The sequence below is a fragment of the Procambarus clarkii genome, chromosome 3, assembly GCF_040958095.1.
Source record: "Procambarus clarkii isolate CNS0578487 chromosome 3, FALCON_Pclarkii_2.0, whole genome shotgun sequence".
Taxonomy (NCBI): domain Eukaryota; kingdom Metazoa; phylum Arthropoda; class Malacostraca; order Decapoda; family Cambaridae; genus Procambarus; species Procambarus clarkii.
In genome coordinates, this window is record NC_091152.1 from 50,729,026 (window position 1) to 50,750,239 (window position 21,214).

The window sequence follows — 21,214 nt, forward strand, 5'->3', positions numbered from 1 at the left end:
TTCTAATTTGGGGAATTAACTTTTTCATCCTACGCTGGGCACGTTCAAGTAAATTTATATCCATTCCATAGTACTGCGACCAAAACTGAACTGCATAATCTAAATGGGGCCTAACCATAGCCCCATTGGTTATAGCTATAGCTATATCTCTATATGTAGCTATATATCTATATTTACCTATATATATAGCTAAGATATTGCTGAAGAACAACACCAGGTGTCTTGTTACTAATACTTCGATCAATAAATCCCAGTGTCCTATTTGCTTATTACGAACATTCATGCATTGATCCTTTGGTTTTAAATTCTTACTAATCATAACTGATTGAAGTGTACAGTAAAACAAGTTAATGAAGGGCCATAACAAAGGAGATAATAATATGGTATAAAAAGAATCACACAAGTCAGGACCCGGAACAATAGGTATAAATGAATAAGTTTTGGTTTATAAAAAAACTGTGTTAATACTAATTCGGTAACATGGTTGTTGATTTGTGGAAGCAATTACCATGTAACGTAGTGTAGGTGGGGGTCCCTTGAATGTCTCAATCGTGTGTTGGACACATATATGAGTGGGATTGGGTGGTTATAAATAGGAGAAGCATCGTATGGGCCAAAAGGCCCTCTGCAGTTACCTTTATTCTTATGCTCCTTTGTCTAATAGTTAAAGAATGTCATATCTGTGGAACATATGCAGAGGCGTCATTATTATACTACTTGTTGGAATGTGAAACAACTGAAGCCCTGCGCATCAAACTCAACATTCAATTAACATTATCAGTTAGATTAGATGCAAAATCCACAGCAATCCTTTTCTGACTATAATGGTCAGAAAAGTAGTTGAAGAATGGGACACACTAGTGAACACTGAATCTACATCCACCACCAAAAAATTATTATTAAAACAAGACTAGAAGCAGTGTGCTAAAAAAAGAAGTGAAAAAGAAATGGGGGTAAAGAAGGAAACTTCCACTTCCATTTAACGCTTTGACTGAAATATCACAGTAACAAGGTTTTCGAGAAAAACACGAACTCATTGGCGAACTCACTATATCCCGTGCTATACGGGCATTTAGTTTTCAATAGCTAAATCTAAACAACAACAACAACAGCTCCAGCATCTCATCCCGGTCTCCCCTACTTACAGTGACCAAACATCTTACATGTGTCCTACATCCCCCTCACCTGTTTTATATAATAGAAAGCCAAGAACATAAATACCAGAGAGCCAACAACATAAATACCAGAGAGCCAACAACATAAACACCAGAGAGCTAACATCATAATTACCAGGGAGCTGAAACAACCATCTTTTTATTTACAGTGTTCCTTTGATTGGGAAAAGCTTCAGTAAACATTGAAATATGAATAACTACACGATGGTAGTATATACTTCTAAAAAGCCTTTCGAGTGCCCAGAGTGTCGAAAAAGATTCAGTAATCACAAGAAAATGGATAAACACATGATGGTGTGTACAGGTGAGAAACCTGACGAATGCCCAAAGTATGGAAAAAGAAAAAGATCATAGGAAAATGAATAAACACATGATAGTGTATACTCGTTAGAAACCATGTGTGTCCAGAGTGTCGGAAAAGATTTAGTAAAAAGAGAAAAACACATGAGGCTTTGTACGGGTGAGAAATCTCATGAGTGTCCAGAATGTGGTTTCTGAACCACCATGAAGACTCCAGAAGATTCAGAGAAAAAGTATCTCTGAAGATTCACAGAATGGTACATACAGGTGAAAAACCTAACGAATGTCCCGAGTGTGGAAAACGTTTTTATAAATTGGGAAATATGGACAGACACTGCTACATTCCGGTGAGAAATCGTTAAGGAATGACCATTGCGTTAAAAAGATCATTGATCACAGTGGTACAATGAAACATAAACGTGTTTATACTGGTGAGACCTTTTAGAAGTGTCCCCAGTGTGGAAAAAGTTTTTGCTATCTTGGAAATACGAATTAACACATGAAGGTGCATGCATATATCGTATAAGAAATATGAGTCCTTTTATATATAGCACAAGAGAACTAACGAATTTTTATGCACTAGATGATTTGTTAAATCATGCCATGTATAGTCCTGGTGGAAGCAATAAAAATCTAATTTCATCCCAAAATATATTGTTGTATTCCATCTCCAAATTATTTGTTTCTCTTAATGTTTCAATTAAACATTTTTTGATAACTTGTTATTTTCAGGATTAAAAAGGGTTTTGTGATAACTTATCTTATATGTAAAAAAATAGAATCTTGAAACCAGTTATATTTCCTAAGGTATCCCAGCTGGTTGGTATCAGTAAGTGAGCAGCTGATTTACTTGAGTAATCTCTCAATTTTCGACAGTTCAACACCAACTACGGAGATTACGGACTCCTCAGACTCGGAAACCTACTAAGAAAGTAGGATTTCTTAGTAGCTCCACCGCCGCACAACAAATACGACACCTACTCGGTACAAGACCTCCTCATGGAGGCCACCACACCAAACTCCAACGACAGCACGGCTATCGGAAGACCTAGAGGTCAACACTAATCCCACCAGTTCCAAAACTAGGACAGCTTGCCCTCTAGGACTGATAACCACCATGAAGCCCCCAGACCTCTTGTATCAGCTATTGATACAGATAATAGTTCCAAAGACCCTCCACGTACGGGCTCACCATAGCCCAGATAGGACAGATAATGACGAAAAGATAAATAGTATGTTTAATAAATATTTTATCTGTATTTACTAAAGAGGAACGTAACTCTATGCCTTCGGCCGAATAAGTCTAAGTGAGAGAGAACGCGGAATGGTTGACTAGTTTAACACTTAGGAGGGATGATGTTATTAAACAATAGTGAAACTCAAATCAAACAAATCCCCAGGGCCCGCCGAAGTGTTTACCAGGGTGCCCAAAGAATGCTAAGAGGAGCATTGCGATCCCTTGTCTACCACATATAATAAATCATTAGAGTCAGGCAGAGTGCCAGAGTCGTGGATGGCTGCTAATGTGTACCAATTTTTAAGAAAGGAGATAGATAACTTGCATCAAACAATCTGCCAATTAGCCTAACGTCAATTTTGGAATAGTTACTTGAATCGATTTTCGCAAATACCATTCATTATCATCTTGAAAAACATAAATTAGTAAATAATTCAAATTTGCTATCATTTTATATCAGCATAGCTGTGTACCTTGACTTTAGCAAAGTTTTTGATAGAGTGCCACATGGAAGACTGGTTAAAAAGATAGAGGGTCATGGTATTGGGGGGTGCTATGTTAAGTTGGATGGCTGTACCAAAGGAAACAGAAAGTTAGTACAAATGGGATTAAGTCAGGGTGGGGAAATGTAAGTGGAGTGCCTTAACGCTCTGTCCTGGTACCTCTGTTATTCATAATATATATAAATGATTTAGATTCAGGTTTGAGCAGCAACATTTTCAAATTTGCTGATGATACTAAAACCTGGAGGGAAATAAACACGGAAAAAGCCTTACAATCACTTCAAGACGATCTTAGGGTTTAGAAATGGTCAAAAGTTTAGCAGATGCAGTTTAAATGTTGACAAATGTAAGGTTTTGAGGCTAGGAAATGATGAAAGAGTTATAAGATAAGAGTGAGATGGTGTTGAGATTGCGAAAGAGGTTTGGGAGTTATACAACAAATACAAATGTTTATTCAGATAAAGTCCATACATACAAGGTAAGATACAAAAGTTGATGGATTTATAGATATAGCTAGCACATACAATTCCAATAGATACGATAACGAAAAGCGTTTCGGGCAGGAAAAACACTAAGACTAAAACTTAATACTAATTGAGATTAAAGTAAAAATTGTGTTGAGAAAAAATAAGAAAAAAACGTAAAAAAGGGGAGGGGAGGGGGAAAACATGGCAGAAAAAAAAAAATACAATTTGGTCAACAATCAGTATTGTTTAAACAAGAAGACATGGGTTGACATTTTGGGGGTGAAGTAGATTACATTGAGTTAATTAGTTTGTACTTAGTTTTAATCTTGAACTGGTTGGGAGAGGTACAGTCTTTAACATAATTGGGAAGGTCATTCCCCATTCGAGGTCTCTTGATTTGTAAAGCATTTCTAGTTTGACTAAGTCGTACTCTTGCAATATCAAATAGGTATTTGTTTCTGGTGTGGTGCTCATGGGATCTGTTACAACCTTCTAGGAAGCTTTTAAGGTCAGGATTGACATTACAGTTCAGCGTTTTATATATATAAAATACACATTAGAGGATGCGCAGGGACTTAATATCTAACATATTAATTTGAGTAATGGTACCGAGTGATGTCTGGGGCCAGAGTTAGATATTGTCCTAATAGCTTATGATTATGATTAGTAAGAATTTAAAAACATAAGATCAATGCATGAATGTTCGTAATACGGCAAAAAGGACACAGGACGTTAGTAACAAGACACCTGGTGTTGTTCTTCAGTTATATCTTTATCTGGTTAGGCCCCTTTTGATTATGCAGTTCAATTTTGCTTGCCGTACTATAGAATGGATATAAATTCACTTGAAGGTGTTTAGCGTAGGATGACAGAGTTAATTCCCCAAATTAGTTACCTGTCATATGAAGCTTAAATTGCATTACACACATAAATCACAATTAAGGCACCGTCTGGGATCCTCTCGAACGTAGGTTCGAACCCTCATCAGGGTCCTTGTGGATTTGTTGACTTATATTGCATTCACTGGAAAGACGAAGAGTTAGGGTTGATATGATGGAGGTTTACAAGTGGATGAATTGATATAACAAAGGAGATATTAATAGGGTATTAAAAAGTATCAGCACAAGAAAAAACAGGAACCAATGTTTTGAGGTATATACATACACAGTGAGGTATAAACTGAGTATGTTTAGATTTTGGAAAGACTTGAGTAAATACTGGTGGGTAATAGGGTTGTTGATTTGTGCAACCAGTAACCGCGTAAGTTGTTGGAGGTCCCGCGATTGTTTGAAACGTGGGTTGGACATGTATATGAGTGGGATTGCGTTGTTATAAACAGCAGCTGACTCGTATGGGCCAATAGGCCTTCTGCAGTTACCTTTCTTCCTATGTTTTTATTTAGGTTATGTAGTTCAGTTTTGGCTATACTCCGTACTATAAAATGGATCTAAATTCAATAGAATGCTTCCAGCGAGGGTTGACAAATTAATGTGGGATATTTGGGTTTGATTCTGATTAATTAATAATTAAAGTAGTAAATTAAATTACGAAGGACCACCCGCTTTTAAAGTAAAGAGGGAAACTGAGAATTTCAGATCATTAGATAAAATTCTAGAAAAAACAGTGACTATGGATATGACTTGAAAGTATGATGATAAAAATAATTAATGGGCTGTATTATTAAAACCAAACCTCAAACACCTACATTGGGGGGTTATTACTGGAGGTCAGTACGTCCAGGAATCAGTGTGGTTCGTTCACTAATTCTATTAATAATAATCTAATCCTATAATTAATGTTGAATATAATATGATTCATACAAAGAAAAACATGAATTTGAGCATAATAATGAGTTACAGTAAATCACACATTATGTTGCACATTCTGAATGTATCAAATTGCAAAGTTATGAATAAAAAGAAATAAGCCTTAGCTGGTAATAGATTCCTTTAGATAACCCTGGCAGTCCTCTTAATCTCCAAGTCTGGTACACCGACGAATGACACGGTTAGCATGGAGAAGACAGCATGAGGAATTCGTCTCTGGAGCTGCAAGATAAATGACTACCAGTAGCAATTGATTTAACTAATCAATTCATATTCAAGATTACTGATATCTACAGATAGAATTCTAATCACCTGTTATTAGGTGTTGTCTCGCCGCGTGACGTGCAATCACCCCGCTATTAATAAACTTATAAATGATGCATCAAATAAAAGTACTTAGCTGTGGGCACTGTGTAAGTATTAAGATTGCCGTAATTTCGCATCCCAGGCTCCGGTGAACCTATCCTGGATTGATGCGTTTCAAGCTGGCTGATCACGTGTCGTCAGGAACCAAGTCTAAGGTCCTCCTTTAACACCAGCACTAGTTGAAGATATTATCTGCAAGGTCGTTCACGCCTCACAGTGGCGGCTTTCATCTGTGGATGAACACACTTGTCCTATATGCTGGACAATGGCGTCTTTTGTGAGTACGGTAAGCGTAGCTTTGCCTCCTTCCGGCCCTGCACGTGTCCGCTTCCCGACTGAGGATGGCGTCCCCCAACCCACGCCCAGTCGACGTTCACAACACAAATTATTGTCTTGAACATTAATATTTCTTGCATTCGCGCTTGAAACTCTAAAGACTGGACGGGTTTATTATTTAGAGGAACGGAATATTATTATTTAACTATTTAAGAATAGTAAAGATATAAGTGAGAGGAATTAATGTCTCCCCATAGCATTCATTGATGACGTTACCTCTATCGCGAGGTAGACGTTTTGATTCTAAAGCTCTATTCGGCTTTTAGTTAGAGAACCATTCGTCTGCAATCAGTTGCCATACAGAATGCTTTAATTATGGAGAATCGTATTTAATTCTCACACAAATTGTATATAATGTGTTTTACTGTAAAGAAATCTGACGCAATACTGGCGTCAGGTGACGTGAGAATTCTAGCCTAATGCACAGATGAATTATTAGTACATGAGAATTCTACGAGTTGTTACTTTTAATTACTACAATATTAAGTATGGTTAGTAATAAGTAATGAGAATACAACAATGTTGTATTCGATGTTGGAAATATCCAACATAACTCCGGGGGGGGATTCCCAGGGTCGCAGTGTACTGTGTTGTACTGACCTATCCCGAAGTGATATTAAGATTAATACATTAGTATGTTAGTAGGTTAGTATGTTAGTACACACATAACGAACGTCCCAGATTTATCAAGGACTTACAAGAAGTTGAGTCTTGTTATTCACATGTCAACTGAAACATGTTGTTTGTAGCCTACACAATATTTATAAAATTTAACTCTCCCAATTTAAACTAACAGAATCTACAGTGATGCGATATCTTGGGTCATAGTGACGTGTAATGTTTCATTACGTGATATCACATCGTAGCATCATCACAGTTTTCTCAGTGGGATGTGAAAGAAATTATTCTTCTTCAGAGTTGTAATAGGCTTGCAGTTTCCCTTAGTGGAAACATGCATGAAATAATGAAACATTAAATGATTAAGTTATCGGTAATCAGGAACACTCTAAAGCTCACAATAAACTCAACAACTAGGGTCGCAGTGACAGGTAATGGTGTATTACGTAGCTGCTGAATCGTAGGTAAACTCAGAATAAGTTCCTAAGAACTGATAACACTATTGTATGATTATACAGTAAAGTATTATTAGTCATTTAAGATTAAGGAGACTATGACACTACAGTAAGGTCACTGTCTAGGGTCGCTGTGACTTGTAACTATTGAGTTACTAGACAATAACATCACGCAGTATCACGATCACCTCAAATTCAAATGAGGAAATTGAATTAAATGTGCACTGCCGTGCAGTAATCATGCTGACTGATGGTACAAATAATTTGCTAACTAGCTAAAATAATAGAAGTAGAGAACTGAAAGGTTCATTCATCAAAATCAAGGAAAATTCTGAGTCGACAGTGAGATTAGTAGCCTAGTCATACTGACTTATGAGCTAATTAAATGGCAGCTCATAGGCTTGACACTGTAAACTGGTTAGTACGAAATCACCTTTACATGAATTTGAGTTTATTAAATCAGTCTCTATAAGTATAGTCAACTGTAATTAATGGTGAGTACAGATTAGGCTAGTACTCAGTTGACACTACTAAAGTCTCTAAACCTACCTAAATAAATGGTTTGAATTTCTAACCTACCTAAGTAAGGGACTAAGCTAAATGTGAGCAAAATGTACTCGAATTAACATTGTGAGCAGTATTGAGCTCATTAACAGGTCGAGTTATATTAAACTCGTGAACATGGTGAGCTACAGTGAGCTCGTCAGCAGTGCTGACAGGGTGAGCTACATTGAGCTCGTTAGCAGTGCTAACAGGGTGAGTTACAGTGAACTCGTCAACAGTGTTGACAGGGTGAGCTACATGGAGCTCGTTAGCTAGTGCTAACAGGGTGAGCTACATGGAGCTCGTTAACAGTTAACAGGGTGAGTTCAGTGAACTCGTCAACAGTGTTGACAGGGTGAGCTACAGTGAGCTCGTTAGCTGGTGCTAACAGGGTGAGCTGCATGGAGCTCGTTAACAGTTAACAGGGTGAGTTCAGTGAACTCGAATTAACGAGGTGGAGTTTTGTCATTCAGTTATCATGGCGAGCAATATTAAGCTCTTGCGCATGGTGAACGAGCACTCATATTATTACGTTAATTCTAAGGTGAGCTATGTTAAGCTCATGAAGCATGTTAATTAACAATGCTAATGTTTAACGGTAATGCATTAAACATATTAGTTCTCTGAAAATTCACTTACATATTAGTAAGTGTGCAAGTTTGTTCGTGTTGCGCTCCTACACTAAATAAGCAGAAACGAAAGAAAAACAACTCAAACAATTAATGCAAGTATTTATCACTAACTCTTAGTGCAGAAAACATGGTATTAAGGTTTTCTTGGCAAACCTTTAAGCGCAAGTATAGTGGACCAGTGGTCCTAGTGAATGTTATCACTAAATTCAGGAAATGCCAGTGGCATTGAGTGCTAGATTCTCTAGCCTAACATTATTAATTCCTAGGGAGTACTAGATTCTCTAGCCTAACATTACAATTTAACTAGGAAGACTGAGTGTGGTCAATTACTACTTGTCGAGAATAATTCTAGGTCGGCAGTGAATTCAATGGGTTGGTCGCTGTGACTTGTACTTGTTTGAGTACGGACCATTGATTTTCACTGAGAGTTATGAAACATCTCGGCGAGTATCAATTGTACTACATACAATCTGAGTTTATTATTCAGCTGTGTTTCTCCCTTTAGCTTGCTGCTGGAGAATTAATTTACTGCTGACTAATTTATTATTATTGGCAGGTTTAGGCTTGTTCACATTCAGAACTTTACCAGTACGTAAGTAGCCTCCTGCAGATTGGAGCATATTCATTCCCAATCGTTTAACATGTCCAGTTATGAACTGGTAATAGTAGTCGGCTCCTACTAGTACATCTATATTGTTAAGGCGGTCAGACATTAATTTGTTGTCAGCCAAATTAATTTCACGTTCCTGCAGGAAGTGGGCTGTGTACCCCAGACCCTTAATGTTTAAGTCTAAAGGTATTTGATCTACAACAATGGCTTGGACAGCCTTGGCTTGACTACCTAGTCGTACAAGCGGTTGAACTACTGTGTATTCATGGGTTCCTCGATTTATCATGAACCCGGACAAGTTTAATTTTACCTGTCCTATTGGTTGTAAATTAAGTGCCTCTGCTGCCCTTTGAGTAATGAAAGTTCTCTGGGAACCTTGATCAAATAGTCCACGTATGGTGATCTTGGCTCCTCTGTTCTTCACTTGAAGTTGGGCAGTAGGCAAAGCAGCATCCACTTGAGATGCTTGTGTAGTTACGCTGTACACATCTCGTACCTTGCAGCACTGTACTTGTGTAGATTCTCTACGTCCTATTCTAGGATTGACATAATTAGTCCTAACTAATTTGCACAGTGCAGCATGATGCTTGCCCCTTCTACACCTATTGCAGGTGTTCAGTGGGGTGTCACAGCTGTTAACATTATGTGGTTTGAGACACCTAGTACATTTGTGTAACTGTTTGAGTCGTCTGACTCTTGTCTCTATTAGGATAATTAGTACATTTGTACAGAGAATGTTTTTGATTGCAAAACAAGCATATTCTCCATCCTACAGATCGTTTAGGGGTTACCGGTTTAGGTAAAACAGTATTTGCAGGTGGTGATGGTTTTGATGCTTGCATTTGCTTGTTATTTATTCTCTTGTGAGTACTTGGTGTACTCTGGGGAACCATTAATAGGCTCTTGGGAGTGCTCTTTGGACTATTAGGTCTCTTAGGAGCATCTGTGGAATCATTAGCAGTGCTCTTTGGACTATTAGGTCTCTTAGGAGCACCTGTGGAGTTATTAGCAGTGCTCTTTGGACTATTAGGTCTCTTAGGAGCACCTGTGGGACTCTTAGGTCTCACTGATGAATCAGTGTTTGACTGATTTTGATTACATGGATTATTAGCACCTTGGTTGCCTAGTGACAGTGTCACTTTAGGAGTTTCAGGCAAGGAAACTGATGTAGGTACAGTTTTGGTGCATTCAGATTTAGCATTAATTGCTTGGTCTGCTGTATGATTGCTCATATTACGCAAACCTGTAAATATATCCTGCATTGACAGGGTATTACCATTCTGGCATACATATAGTTTATTAAGTGTGTCACCAGACAATTTTCTTTGGATGATAATTTTAGTCATCCACTCAGTAGTTGGGTGATCCACCTCTTTACTGAAAGAATTTATCAGTGACTCAAGCTGAAAACTAAAGTCTTGTAAAGAGTTAACTGATTGCTCTGGTGAAGATAAACTTAATAATTGGTGCACAAGGTTTATAATAGTCTTCTCATTGTTAGCACTTACTTTAGAAGGCTGTTGGGAGCAATTGTGACCATTACTTGTGTTACTTAAGGCTTCTTGCTTAGCCTCAGTTTTGATTACAGCTTCGACTGCTGCTGCAGCATTAGCTTTATCATTTTCTGGTTCAGATTCACTGATCATTGCAGCTTCACTTGTTTCATCTGCAGCTTCACTTGTTTCTCTGGGTTCTGGTGATAAGCTAGTTAATTCAGTAGCATTATGTATCGAACTTATAGAATCCAGGGAACATTGAGAAGAGTGGTCTGAAATTTGATCAGACTCGGTAAACAAATCATCACATGAAGCTGTATTAGATGAGAGGTTAGAAAATGAAGGTTGATCTTCAGTTGTTGATCCTGTATAGTGATCAGTATTGATTAGAGGATTCTCCTCGTCTTGATTTAGCTCAAGTATTTCATCTGAGCTGAGTGTTAACTTGGATACAGGTCTATTAATGATCTGATCCACCCACTCGGGAATATCTTGCTTCGCAAGCACCTCCTTATATCGGTCTAAACTGGTTTGAACAGAATGTTCATAGTTATCGAGATCAGATTCTGTTAGACTTAAGTGGTCTGAGACAGTATGACCGGCTTGGAGTAAATTCCTGTGGGACTCGATTACAGTCTTGATATAGTCATATTTTTGGATGGCGTACTTTATGTAACTTGCTAGTCTGTAGACGTCACCTGGGTCAGTTTCGACACAGAAATGACATTTCATAAGCAGTTTTCCTAAAGGACCTTGAAGAGCTCTCAAGAATCTTGCGTTCCTTTCTAAAGGATCCATTCTTGTGGTAAATTGAGCCTGATAGGGCTTATGTAGCTAGTGGTATAGCTATGGTGTCTGCTCCTTGATGTAGAGCAGGTATAATTATTGGCAGCCTGATAGGGCTTATATAGCTAGTGGTATAGCTATAGTGTCTGCTCCTTGATGCAGAGCAGGTACAAGTATTGACAGCCTGATAGGGCTTATGTAGCTAGTGGTATAGCTATGGTGTCTGCTCCTTGATGCAGAGCAGGTACAAGTATTGACAGCCTAATATTTCTTGAGGCTGGTTGTAATTTATCTCATTTAGAGGTTAGCTACCTACCTAATAATAAGCAACTAAGATTTGAGTGGTACCTTGGTCTCACTACAGGTGTTCCTCAGATTAGCTCTTCTAAATCAGCCTCGGATGGGTAGTGGACTTACAGTAACACTCAAAGACATACATAGAAATATGCAATAAAATAATTACACAATAAATGGTTAATCCCACCCTTGATAGGGTCAGCACAAAATAATAATATATGTGTCACTAACTAGCTCAATCCTAGTCGTGAGATTTTCTACTTTGAGAAACTACAACTATATTTAGTCTGTGCTTGTGCCAGATTCAACACAATCACAGCCTAAATTGCTACCTAATGAAGGTTGGCAAAGATTATATTATGGTGCAGTAATGTGCAAATAATTGTGCTGTGTTTTTGAGTTTTTTGTATTTTATATAATATACACTTGTGTAATTATGTGTATAAGAAATTAAATGAACACAAAGGAATTAATTGTGTTTGGCAAGTATTCTACTGCCGTAAATATTATCTAACTCCTAAATGTACTCCTAATTGTGGAATAAAATATTATCAGGGTTAGTAATGATTAACTAGTATGAGATCAGTAATTTATATTAGTATACTGGATCCCTAAATGTTAATGTTCCACTGACTTGAGTGAAGCAGTAACTTTAACATGGATTCAGGCTATAATGGACAGTCTGCTGACAGCCATATATTGAAACATTGGTATAGCCTAAATGGTTAACACTTAATTGGTGTTAGTGATTAATATAAGGTTATGAGCTGTTGCTCTTGGTGACCTAAAGATTCTACTTCAGTATGAAGTGTACGTCTAAATGTTGTGGGTAATTGGTTATGACCCACTAAAGCTATGTATAAGGTAGCTGTTAGTGTGGTCTAGGCTAACTGATGTGTTACACTGTTAGTTGACACAATTGATTAAATAGTTAGTCTAGCTTCTATCACACAAGGATTAGTTATTAATGATTAATATTTTAATTATAATTTTAATGCCTATCCGGTTCGATAAGGACCATAATGTGGGATATTTGGGTTTGATTCTGATTAATTAATAATTAAAGTAGTAAATTAAATTACGAAGGACCACCCGCTTTTAAAGTAAAGAGGGAAACTGAGAATTTCAGATCATTAGATAAAATTCTAGAAAAACCAGTGACTATGGATATGACTAGAAAGTATGATCATAAAAATAATTAATGGGCTGTATTATTAAAACCAAACCTCAAACACCTACATTGGGGGGTTATTACTGGAGGTCAGTACGTCCAGGAATCAGTGTGGTTCGTTCACTAATTCTATTAATAATAATCTAATCCTATAATTAATGTTGAATATAATATGATTCATACAAAGAAAAACATGAATATGAGCATAATAATGAGTTACAGTAAATCACACATTATGTTGCACATTCTGAATGTATCAAATTGCAAAGTTATGAATAAAAAGAAATAAGCCTTAGCTGGTAATAGATTCCTTTAGATAACCCTGGCAGTCCTCTTAATCTCCAAGTCTGGTACACCGACGAATGACACGGTTAGCATGGAGAAGACAGTATGAGGAATTCGTCTCTGGAGCTGCAAGATAAATGACTACCAGTAGCAATTGATTTAACTAATCAATTCATATTCAAGATTACTGATATCTACAGATAGAATTCTAATCACCTGTTATTAGGTGTTGTCTCGCCGCGTGACGTGCAATCACCCCGCTATTAATAAACTTATAAATGATGCATCAAATAAAAGTACTTAGCTGTGGGCACTGTGTAAGTATTAAGATTGCCGTAATTTCGCATCCCAGGCTCCGGTGAACCTATCCTGGATTGATGCGTTTCAAGCTGGCTGATCACATGTCGTCAGGAACCAAGTCTAAGGTCCTCCTTTAACACCAGCACTAGTTGAAGATATTATCTGCAAGGTCGTTCACGCCTCACAGTGGCGGCTTTCATCTGTGGATGAACACACTTGTCCTATATGCTGGACAATGGCGTCTTTTGTGAGTACGGTAAGCGTAGCTTTTCCTCCTTCCGGCCCTGCACTTGTCCGCTTCCCGACTGAGGATGGCGTCCCCCAACCCACGCCCAGTCGACGTTCACAACACAAATTATTGTCTTGAACATTAATATTTCTCGCATTCGCGCTTGAAACTCTAAAGACTGGACGGGTTTATTATTTAGAGGAACGGAATATTATTATTTAACTATTTAAGAATAGTAAAGATATAAGTGAGAGGAATTAATGTCTCCCCATAGCATTCATTGATGACGTTACCTCTATCGCGAGGTAGACGTTTTGATTCTAAAGCTCTATTCGGCTTTTAGTTAGAGAACCATTCGTCTGCAATCAGTTGCCATACAGAATGCTTTAATTATGGAGAATCGTATTTAATTCTCACACAAATTGTATATAATGTGTTTTACTGTAAAGAAATCTGACGCAATACTGGCGTCAGGTGACGTGAGAATTCTAGCCTAATGCACAGATGAATTATTAGTACATGAGAATTCTACGAGTTGTTACTTTTAATTACTACAATATTAAGTATGGTTAGTAATAAGTAATGAGAATAAAACAATGTTGTATTCGATGTTGGAAATATCCAACAATTAATCCCTCAAATTAGAAACCTGTCTTATGAAGAAAGATTGACCAAGCTTAAATTACATTCTCCAGAAAGTCAAAGAATTAACTGTGTTTGAGAAAAACATAAAAAGAAAGGTAAATTCAGAGGGCCTATTGGTCAATACGAGGCTGCTCCTATTTATAACCACCCAATCCAAGTTAAGTTCTAAGTTTAGATTTAGGAAAGACTTGGGTAAATACTGGTTCGGTAACAGGGTTGTTGATTTGTTGAAACCAATTACCACGTAACGTGGTGGAGGTGGAGTCCCTCGATTGTTTCAAGCGCGGGTTGGACAAGTATATGAGTGGGATTGGGTGGTTATAAATTGGAGCTGCCTCGTATGGGCCAATAGGCCTTCTGCAGTTGCCTTTGTTCTTAGTCGGTCAGGTGAAGTCACAGTGAGAGGTTGTGTTAACCGGAGCTCCTGAGTGTTGTTATATTATCATAGCAATATGGAAGTTGTAGTGAAGGACCTGGTGACTCTAGTGGGAGCCCTGAGGACAGAGTTGGACTCTCTGCGGGAGGAGGTGCGTCAGCTTAAAAAACAACGAGAAGTAACGAAGGAGGAGACCAGCAGTAAAGGTACCTCGTCTTGGAGAGTTGCGAAAGACAGGGGCCTTAAGAAGACTTTGATAAAGCCGCCTTCAAACGCCATAGCAACTTCAAATTCATTTGACGTTTTGGAGGACGAGTGCTGTGGAGAGACTGTGGATCGCGCAAAAGGGAAAGCAACGAAGAGAAAGGAAGCGCAGGCCCCTCAGAAAGTAAAGGAAGTACCTAAGCAAACATTAGTTGTGGGAGATTCCCAGATAAGGTATTTGGATAGAACGTTTTGTGCTAGAGATAGGGGGAACAGGTTAAGGGTTTGCTATCCCGGAGCTGGCATTGATGATATTATAAACAACATGAATGATATTATGGCTGGTAATGGGAACAATCCCATTATTTGCATTAGCGTGGGAGGAAATGATGTTGGTCGAGTCAGGAGTGAGGAACTGATTCAGAGGTATAAAACAGCCATAGAGTTAGTTAGGAGCAAGGGAGGAATCCCGATCATATGTGGCATTCTTCCAAGAAAGGGAGTGGGAAATGAATGGATATCGAGGGCACTTGGTGTCAATTGCCGGCTGGAAAGATATTGCAAATCAAATGCAATATCTTTCATAGACAACTGGGAACACTTCTATGGAAGAAATGAAATGTATGCTCGTGATGGGGTGCATCTATCGAGAGCTGGGGTTGTTGCTGTTGCGAACTCGCTAGAAGAAGTGGTTAGAGGTGTTTGTTTGGGTTTAAACTGTTAGTAGATAGAGGTATGGGAATTGATTTGGAGGAAGGAGGTAATAAAAGTATGTGTTTGTGGGAGAAAGGAATTGGCAAAACGATCAGGGAAAGAGAAGGTCCGCAAAATAACAATTCACTTAGGGTATATTACACTAACAGTAGAAGTCTAAGAAATAAAATTAACGAATTAAATGCTCTTGTCTGCACAGAAAAAATAGATATTATTGCACTTACCGAAACGTGGATGAATGTAGAAAATAGAGAACTATTAGCTGAATATCAAATATATGGATTTAAACTATTTCACACAGATAGATATATTAGACGAGGAGGTGGAGTAGCCATATATGTTAGGGACAATTTGAAATGTAGTCTCAAAGAGGGAATCAAAATAGAGCCACACACAGAAACTATTTGGATTGAATTAAACGAAAAAGCTAATAATATTATAATAGGAGTAATATATAGGCCACCAAATTTAGACAGAATGGAAGCAAAGCATCTATGGGATGAAATATCTAGAGCATCTAGATCTAACAGTATTTATGTCATGGGTGACTTTAATTTTAGCGGAATAAACTGGTTGAACAAAACAGGGAATAGTGAAGCAGAAGATTTTCTAGAATTAATTGACGATTGCTTTCTTACGCAACACATTAAGGAACCAACACGGGAAAAAAATATTTTAGATTTAGTGTTAACTAACAGGGAAACGCAAATTAATGACATCGAAATAGGGAGTGAGCTAGGGAGCAGTGATCACAAAGAAATCAGATTTAGCATAGAATGGAATAGACCAGTAGGAGAAAATTCTGTTAAAGTGCCAGATTTTCGAAAAGCTGATTTTAATAGCCTAAAAATTTTTTTGGGTCAAATTGATTGGAAAGGCTTGGGTATGGGGTGTGGGCCGGTCTTGGAGCGAGACATGAACCCAGCGATAGGTGACTTAAATGGGGATTTCGATGTGGATTCAATATATAACTTATTTAAGAATATTCTAAACAAAGCACAGGAACGTAGTATACCATACAAATTGAATAGATCGTATACTAATGACCCAAAGTGGATAACAAAGAATTTGAAGAACCTTATAGGTAAAAAGAGAGCTTGGTACAAAAGGATTAAAAATGGGGAGGTCACTTTAGAACAGGAATTCGTACAACTGGTTAGAAATGTTAAAAAAGAGATAAGGAAAGCAAAAAGAAACTATGAAGTTCGCATAGCAGGGCAAGCAAAGACAAATCCTAAAGGGTTTTTTCAGTTATATCGTACTAAGACTAGGGAAAGGATAGGTCCATTAAAAACTGAGACAGGTCAAATAACAGATAGTGATGAAGAGATGAGTAGTATTTTTAATAAATATTTTGTATCTGTATTGACTAAAGAGGAACTTAACAATATGCCTTCAGCCGAACAAGTCTATGTGGGTGGGGACGAGGACAGGTTGACGAGTTTAGCAGTTACCAGGGAGGATGTTCTTAAACAAATAGTAAAACTCAAACCAAACAAATCCCCAGGGCCGGATGAAGTGATTGCTAGGGTGCTTAAAGAATGCAAAGAGGAGCTTTGTGACCCACTGTCAATCATATTTAATAAATCAATAGAGTCAGGCAGAGTGCCAGAGTTTTGGAAAGTTGCTAATGTGATACCAGTTTTTAAGAAAGGAGATAGATCACTTGCGTCTAACTATCGACCAATTAGCCTAACGTCTATTGTGGGAAAGTTACTCGAATCTATAATAGCAAATAAAATTCGTCTTCATCTTGAAAAACATAAATTAATAATTGAGTCGCAACATGGTTTTATAAATGGCCGTTCATGTTTAACAAATTTGTTATCTTTTTATTCTAGCATTGTTGAGGCAGTTGATAGTGGTAAGGATTGCGATGTTGTATACCTTGACTTTAGCAAAGCTTTTGATACAGTGCCACATGAAAGACTGATTAAAAAAATAGAGTCTCATGGTATTGGGGGTGCTATATTAAGCTGGATTAGGGCATGGCTATACCAAAGGAAACAGAGAGTTAGTATAAATGGAATCAAGTCAGAGTGGGAAAATGTTGTAAGTGGAGTGCCTCAAGGCTCTGTCCTGGGACCTCTGTTGTTTATAATATATATAAATGATTTAGATTCAGGTTTGAGTAGCAACATTTGCAAATTTGCCGATGATACGAAAATCGGTAGGGAAATTAATTCGGAGGAGGACTCACTATCACTTCAAGTTGATCTAGATAGGGTTTTGAAATGGTCAAAGGATTGGCAGATGCAGTTTAATGCTGATAAATGTAAAGTTCTGAGGTTAGGTAATGATGATAGAGTTACAAGATACGAGCTAGATGGTGTTGTGATTGCGAAGTCGGATTGCGAAAGGGATCTGGGAGTTATGATTAGTAAGAATTTAAAACAAAAGGATCAATGCATAAATGTTCGTAATAAGGCAAATCGGACACTTGGATTTATTAATCGCAGCGTTAGTAACAAGACACCTGGTGTGGTTCTCAAGCTATATCTTGCTCTAGTTAGGCCCCATTTAGATTATGCAGTTCAGTTTTGGTCGCCATATTATAGAATGGATATAAATTCACTTGAACGTGTCCAGCGTAGGATGACTAAGTTAATTCCCCAAATTAGAAATCTTTCATATGAAGAAAGATTAACAAAGCTTAAGTTGCATTCACTGGAAAGGCGAAGAGTTAGGGGTGACATGATAGAGGTTTACAAGTGGATGAATGGACATAACCGGGGGGATATTAATAGGGTATTAAAAGTATCAACACAGGACAGAACACGAAACAATGGATATAAATTGGATAAGTTTAGATTTAGGAAAGACTTGGGTAAATACTGGTTCAGTAACAGGGTTGTTGATTTGTGGAACCAATTGCCACGTAACATTGTGGAGGTGGGGTCCCTCGATTGTTTCAAGCACGGGTTGGACAAGTATATGAGTGGGATTGGGTGGGTATAGAATAGGAGCTGCCTCGTATGGGCCAATAGGCCTTCTGCAGTTACATTTGTTCTTATGTTCTTATGTTCTTATGGATTAGGTGGTTATAAATAGGAGAAGCATCGTATGGGCCAAAAGGCCCTCTGCAGTTACCTTTATTCTTATGCTCCTTTGTCTAATAGTTAAAGAATGTCATATCTGTGGAACATATGCAGAGGCGTCATTATTATACTACTTGTTGGAATGTGAAACAACTGAAGCCCTGCGCATCAAACTCAACATTCAATTAACATTATCAGTTAGATTAGATGCAAAATCCACAGCAATCCTTTTCTGACTATAATGGTCAGAAAAGTAGTTGAAGAATGGGACACACTAGTGAACACTGAATCTACATCCACCACCAAAAAATTATTATTAAAACAAGACTAGAAGCAGTGTGCTAAAAAAAGAAGTGAAAAAGAAATATGGGTAAAGAAGGAAACTTCCACTTTCATTTAACGCTTTGACTGAAATATCACAGTAACAAGGTTTTCGAGAAAAACACGAACTCATTGGCGAACTCACTATATCCCGTGCTATACGGGCATTTAGTTTTCAATAGCTAAATCTAAACAACAACAACAACAGCTCCAGTATCTCATCCCGGTCTCCCCTACTTACAGTGACCAAACATCTTACATGTGACCTACATCCCCCTCACCTGTTTTATATAATAGAAAGCCAAGAACATAAATACCAGAGAGCCAACAACATAAATACCAGAGAGCCAACAACATGAACACCAGAGAGCTAACATCATAATTACCAGTGAGCTGAAACTGCCATCTTTTTATTTACAGTGTTCCTTTGATTGGGAAAAGCTTCAGTAAACATAGAAATATGAATAACTACACGATGGTAGTATATACTTCTAAAAAGCATTTCGAGTGCCCAGAGTGTCGAAAAAGATTCAGTAATCACAGGAAAATGGATAAACACATGATGGTGTGTACAGGTGAGAAACCTGACGAATGCCCAAAGTATGGAAAAAGAAAAAGATCATAGGAAAATGAATAAACACATGATAGTGTATACTCGTTAGAAACCATGTGTGTCCAGAGTGTCGGAAAAGATTTAGAAAAAAGAGAAAAACACATGACGCTTTGTACGGGTGAGAAATCTCATTAGTGTCCAGAATGTGGTTTCTGAACCACCATGAAGACTCCAGAAGATTCAGAGAAAAAGTATCTCTGAAGATTCACAGAATGGTACATACAGGTGAAAAACCTAACGAATGTCCCGAGTGTGGAAAACGTTTTTATAAATTGGGAAATATGGACAGACACTGCTGCATTCCGGTGAGAAATCGTTAAGGAATGACCATTGCGCTAAAAAGAACATTGATCACAGTGGTACAATGAAACATAAACGTGTTTATACTGGTGAGACCTTTTACAAGTGTCCCCAGTGTGGAAAAAGTTTTTGCTATCTTGGAAATACGAATTAACACATGAAGGTGCATGCATATATCGTATAAGAAATATGAGTCCTTTTATATATAGCACAAGAGAACTAACGAATTTTTATGCACTAGATGATTTGTTAAATCATGCCATGTATAGTCCTGGTGGAAGCAATAAAAATCTAATTTCATCCCAAAATATATTGTTTTATTCCAACTCCAAATTATTTGTTTCTCTTAATGTTTCAATTAAACATTTTTTGATAACTTGTTATTTTCAGGATTAAAAAGGGTTTTGTGATAACTTATCTTATATGTAAAAAAATAGAATCTTGAAACCAGTTATATTTCCTAAGGTATCCCAACTGGTTGGTATCAGTAAGTGAGCAGCTGATTTACTTGAGTAATCTCTCAATTTTCGACAGTTCAACACCAACTACGGAGATTACGGACTCCTCAGACTAGGAAACCTACTAAGAAAGTAGAATTTCTTAGTAGCTCCACCGCCGCACAACAAATACGACACCTACTCGGTACAAGACCTCCTCATGGAGGCCACCACACCAAACTCCAACGACAGCACGGCTATCGGAAGACCTAGAGGTCAACACTAATCCCACCAGTTCCAAAACTAGGACAGCTTGCCCTCTAGGACTGAAAACCACCATGAAGACCCCAGACCTCTTGTATCAGCTATTGATACAGATAATAGTTCCAAAGACCCTCCACGAACGGGCTCACCATAGCCCAGATAGGACAGATAATGACGAAAAGATAAATAGTATTTTTAATAAATATTTTATCTGTATTTACTAAAGAGGAACGTAACTCTATGCCTTCGGCCGAATAAGTCTAAGTGAGAGAGAACGCGGAATGGTTGACTAGTTTAACACTTAGGAGGGATGATGTTATTAAACAATAGTGAAACTCAAATCAAACAAATCCCCAGGGCCCGCCGAAGTGTTTACCAGGGTGCCCAAAGAATGCTAAGAGGAGCTTTGCGATCTCTTGTCTACCACATATAATAAATCATTAGAGTCAGGCAGAGTGCCAGAGTCGTGGATGGCTGCTAATGTGTACCAATTTTTAAGAAAGGAGATAGATAACTTGCATCAAACAATCTGCCAATTAGCCTAACGTCAATTTTGGAATAGTTACTTGAATCGATTTTCGCAAATACCATTCATTATCATCTTGAAAAACATAAATTAGTAAATAATTCAAATTTGCTATCATTTTATATCAGCATAGCTGTGTACCTT

General features: G+C 37.7%; 1 protein-coding gene across 1 annotated transcript; it reads left to right on the plus strand.

Annotated features, from left to right (window-relative positions):
* Positions 1–1,379: 1,379 nt before the first annotated feature.
* On the plus strand, positions 1,380–20,553 carry LOC138369034 (zinc finger protein 583-like). The gene is made up of 5 exons (XM_069331927.1): positions 1,380–1,479; positions 2,352–2,459; positions 3,178–3,340; positions 19,351–19,505; positions 20,378–20,553. The coding sequence occupies exons 1-5, from the start codon at positions 1,380–1,382 to the stop codon at positions 20,551–20,553; spliced, it is 702 nt and encodes a 233-aa protein (XP_069188028.1).
* The last annotated feature ends 661 nt before the right edge of the window (positions 20,554–21,214 follow it).

Excerpts from the sequence above, each read along its gene's own strand:
- LOC138369034 (XM_069331927.1), top strand. The coding sequence starts at position 1,380 with ATGGTAGTATATACTTCTAAAAAGCCTTTCGAGTGCCCAGAGTGTCGA. Across the intron at positions 2,460-3,177 it reads ACAAATACGACACCTACTCG|CTGTGTACCTTGACTTTAGC; the intron begins GTACAAGACCTC and ends ATATCAGCATAG. Across the intron at positions 3,341-19,350 it reads TTAAGTCAGGGTGGGGAAAT|TGTTCCTTTGATTGGGAAAA; the intron begins GTAAGTGGAGTG and ends TTTTATTTACAG.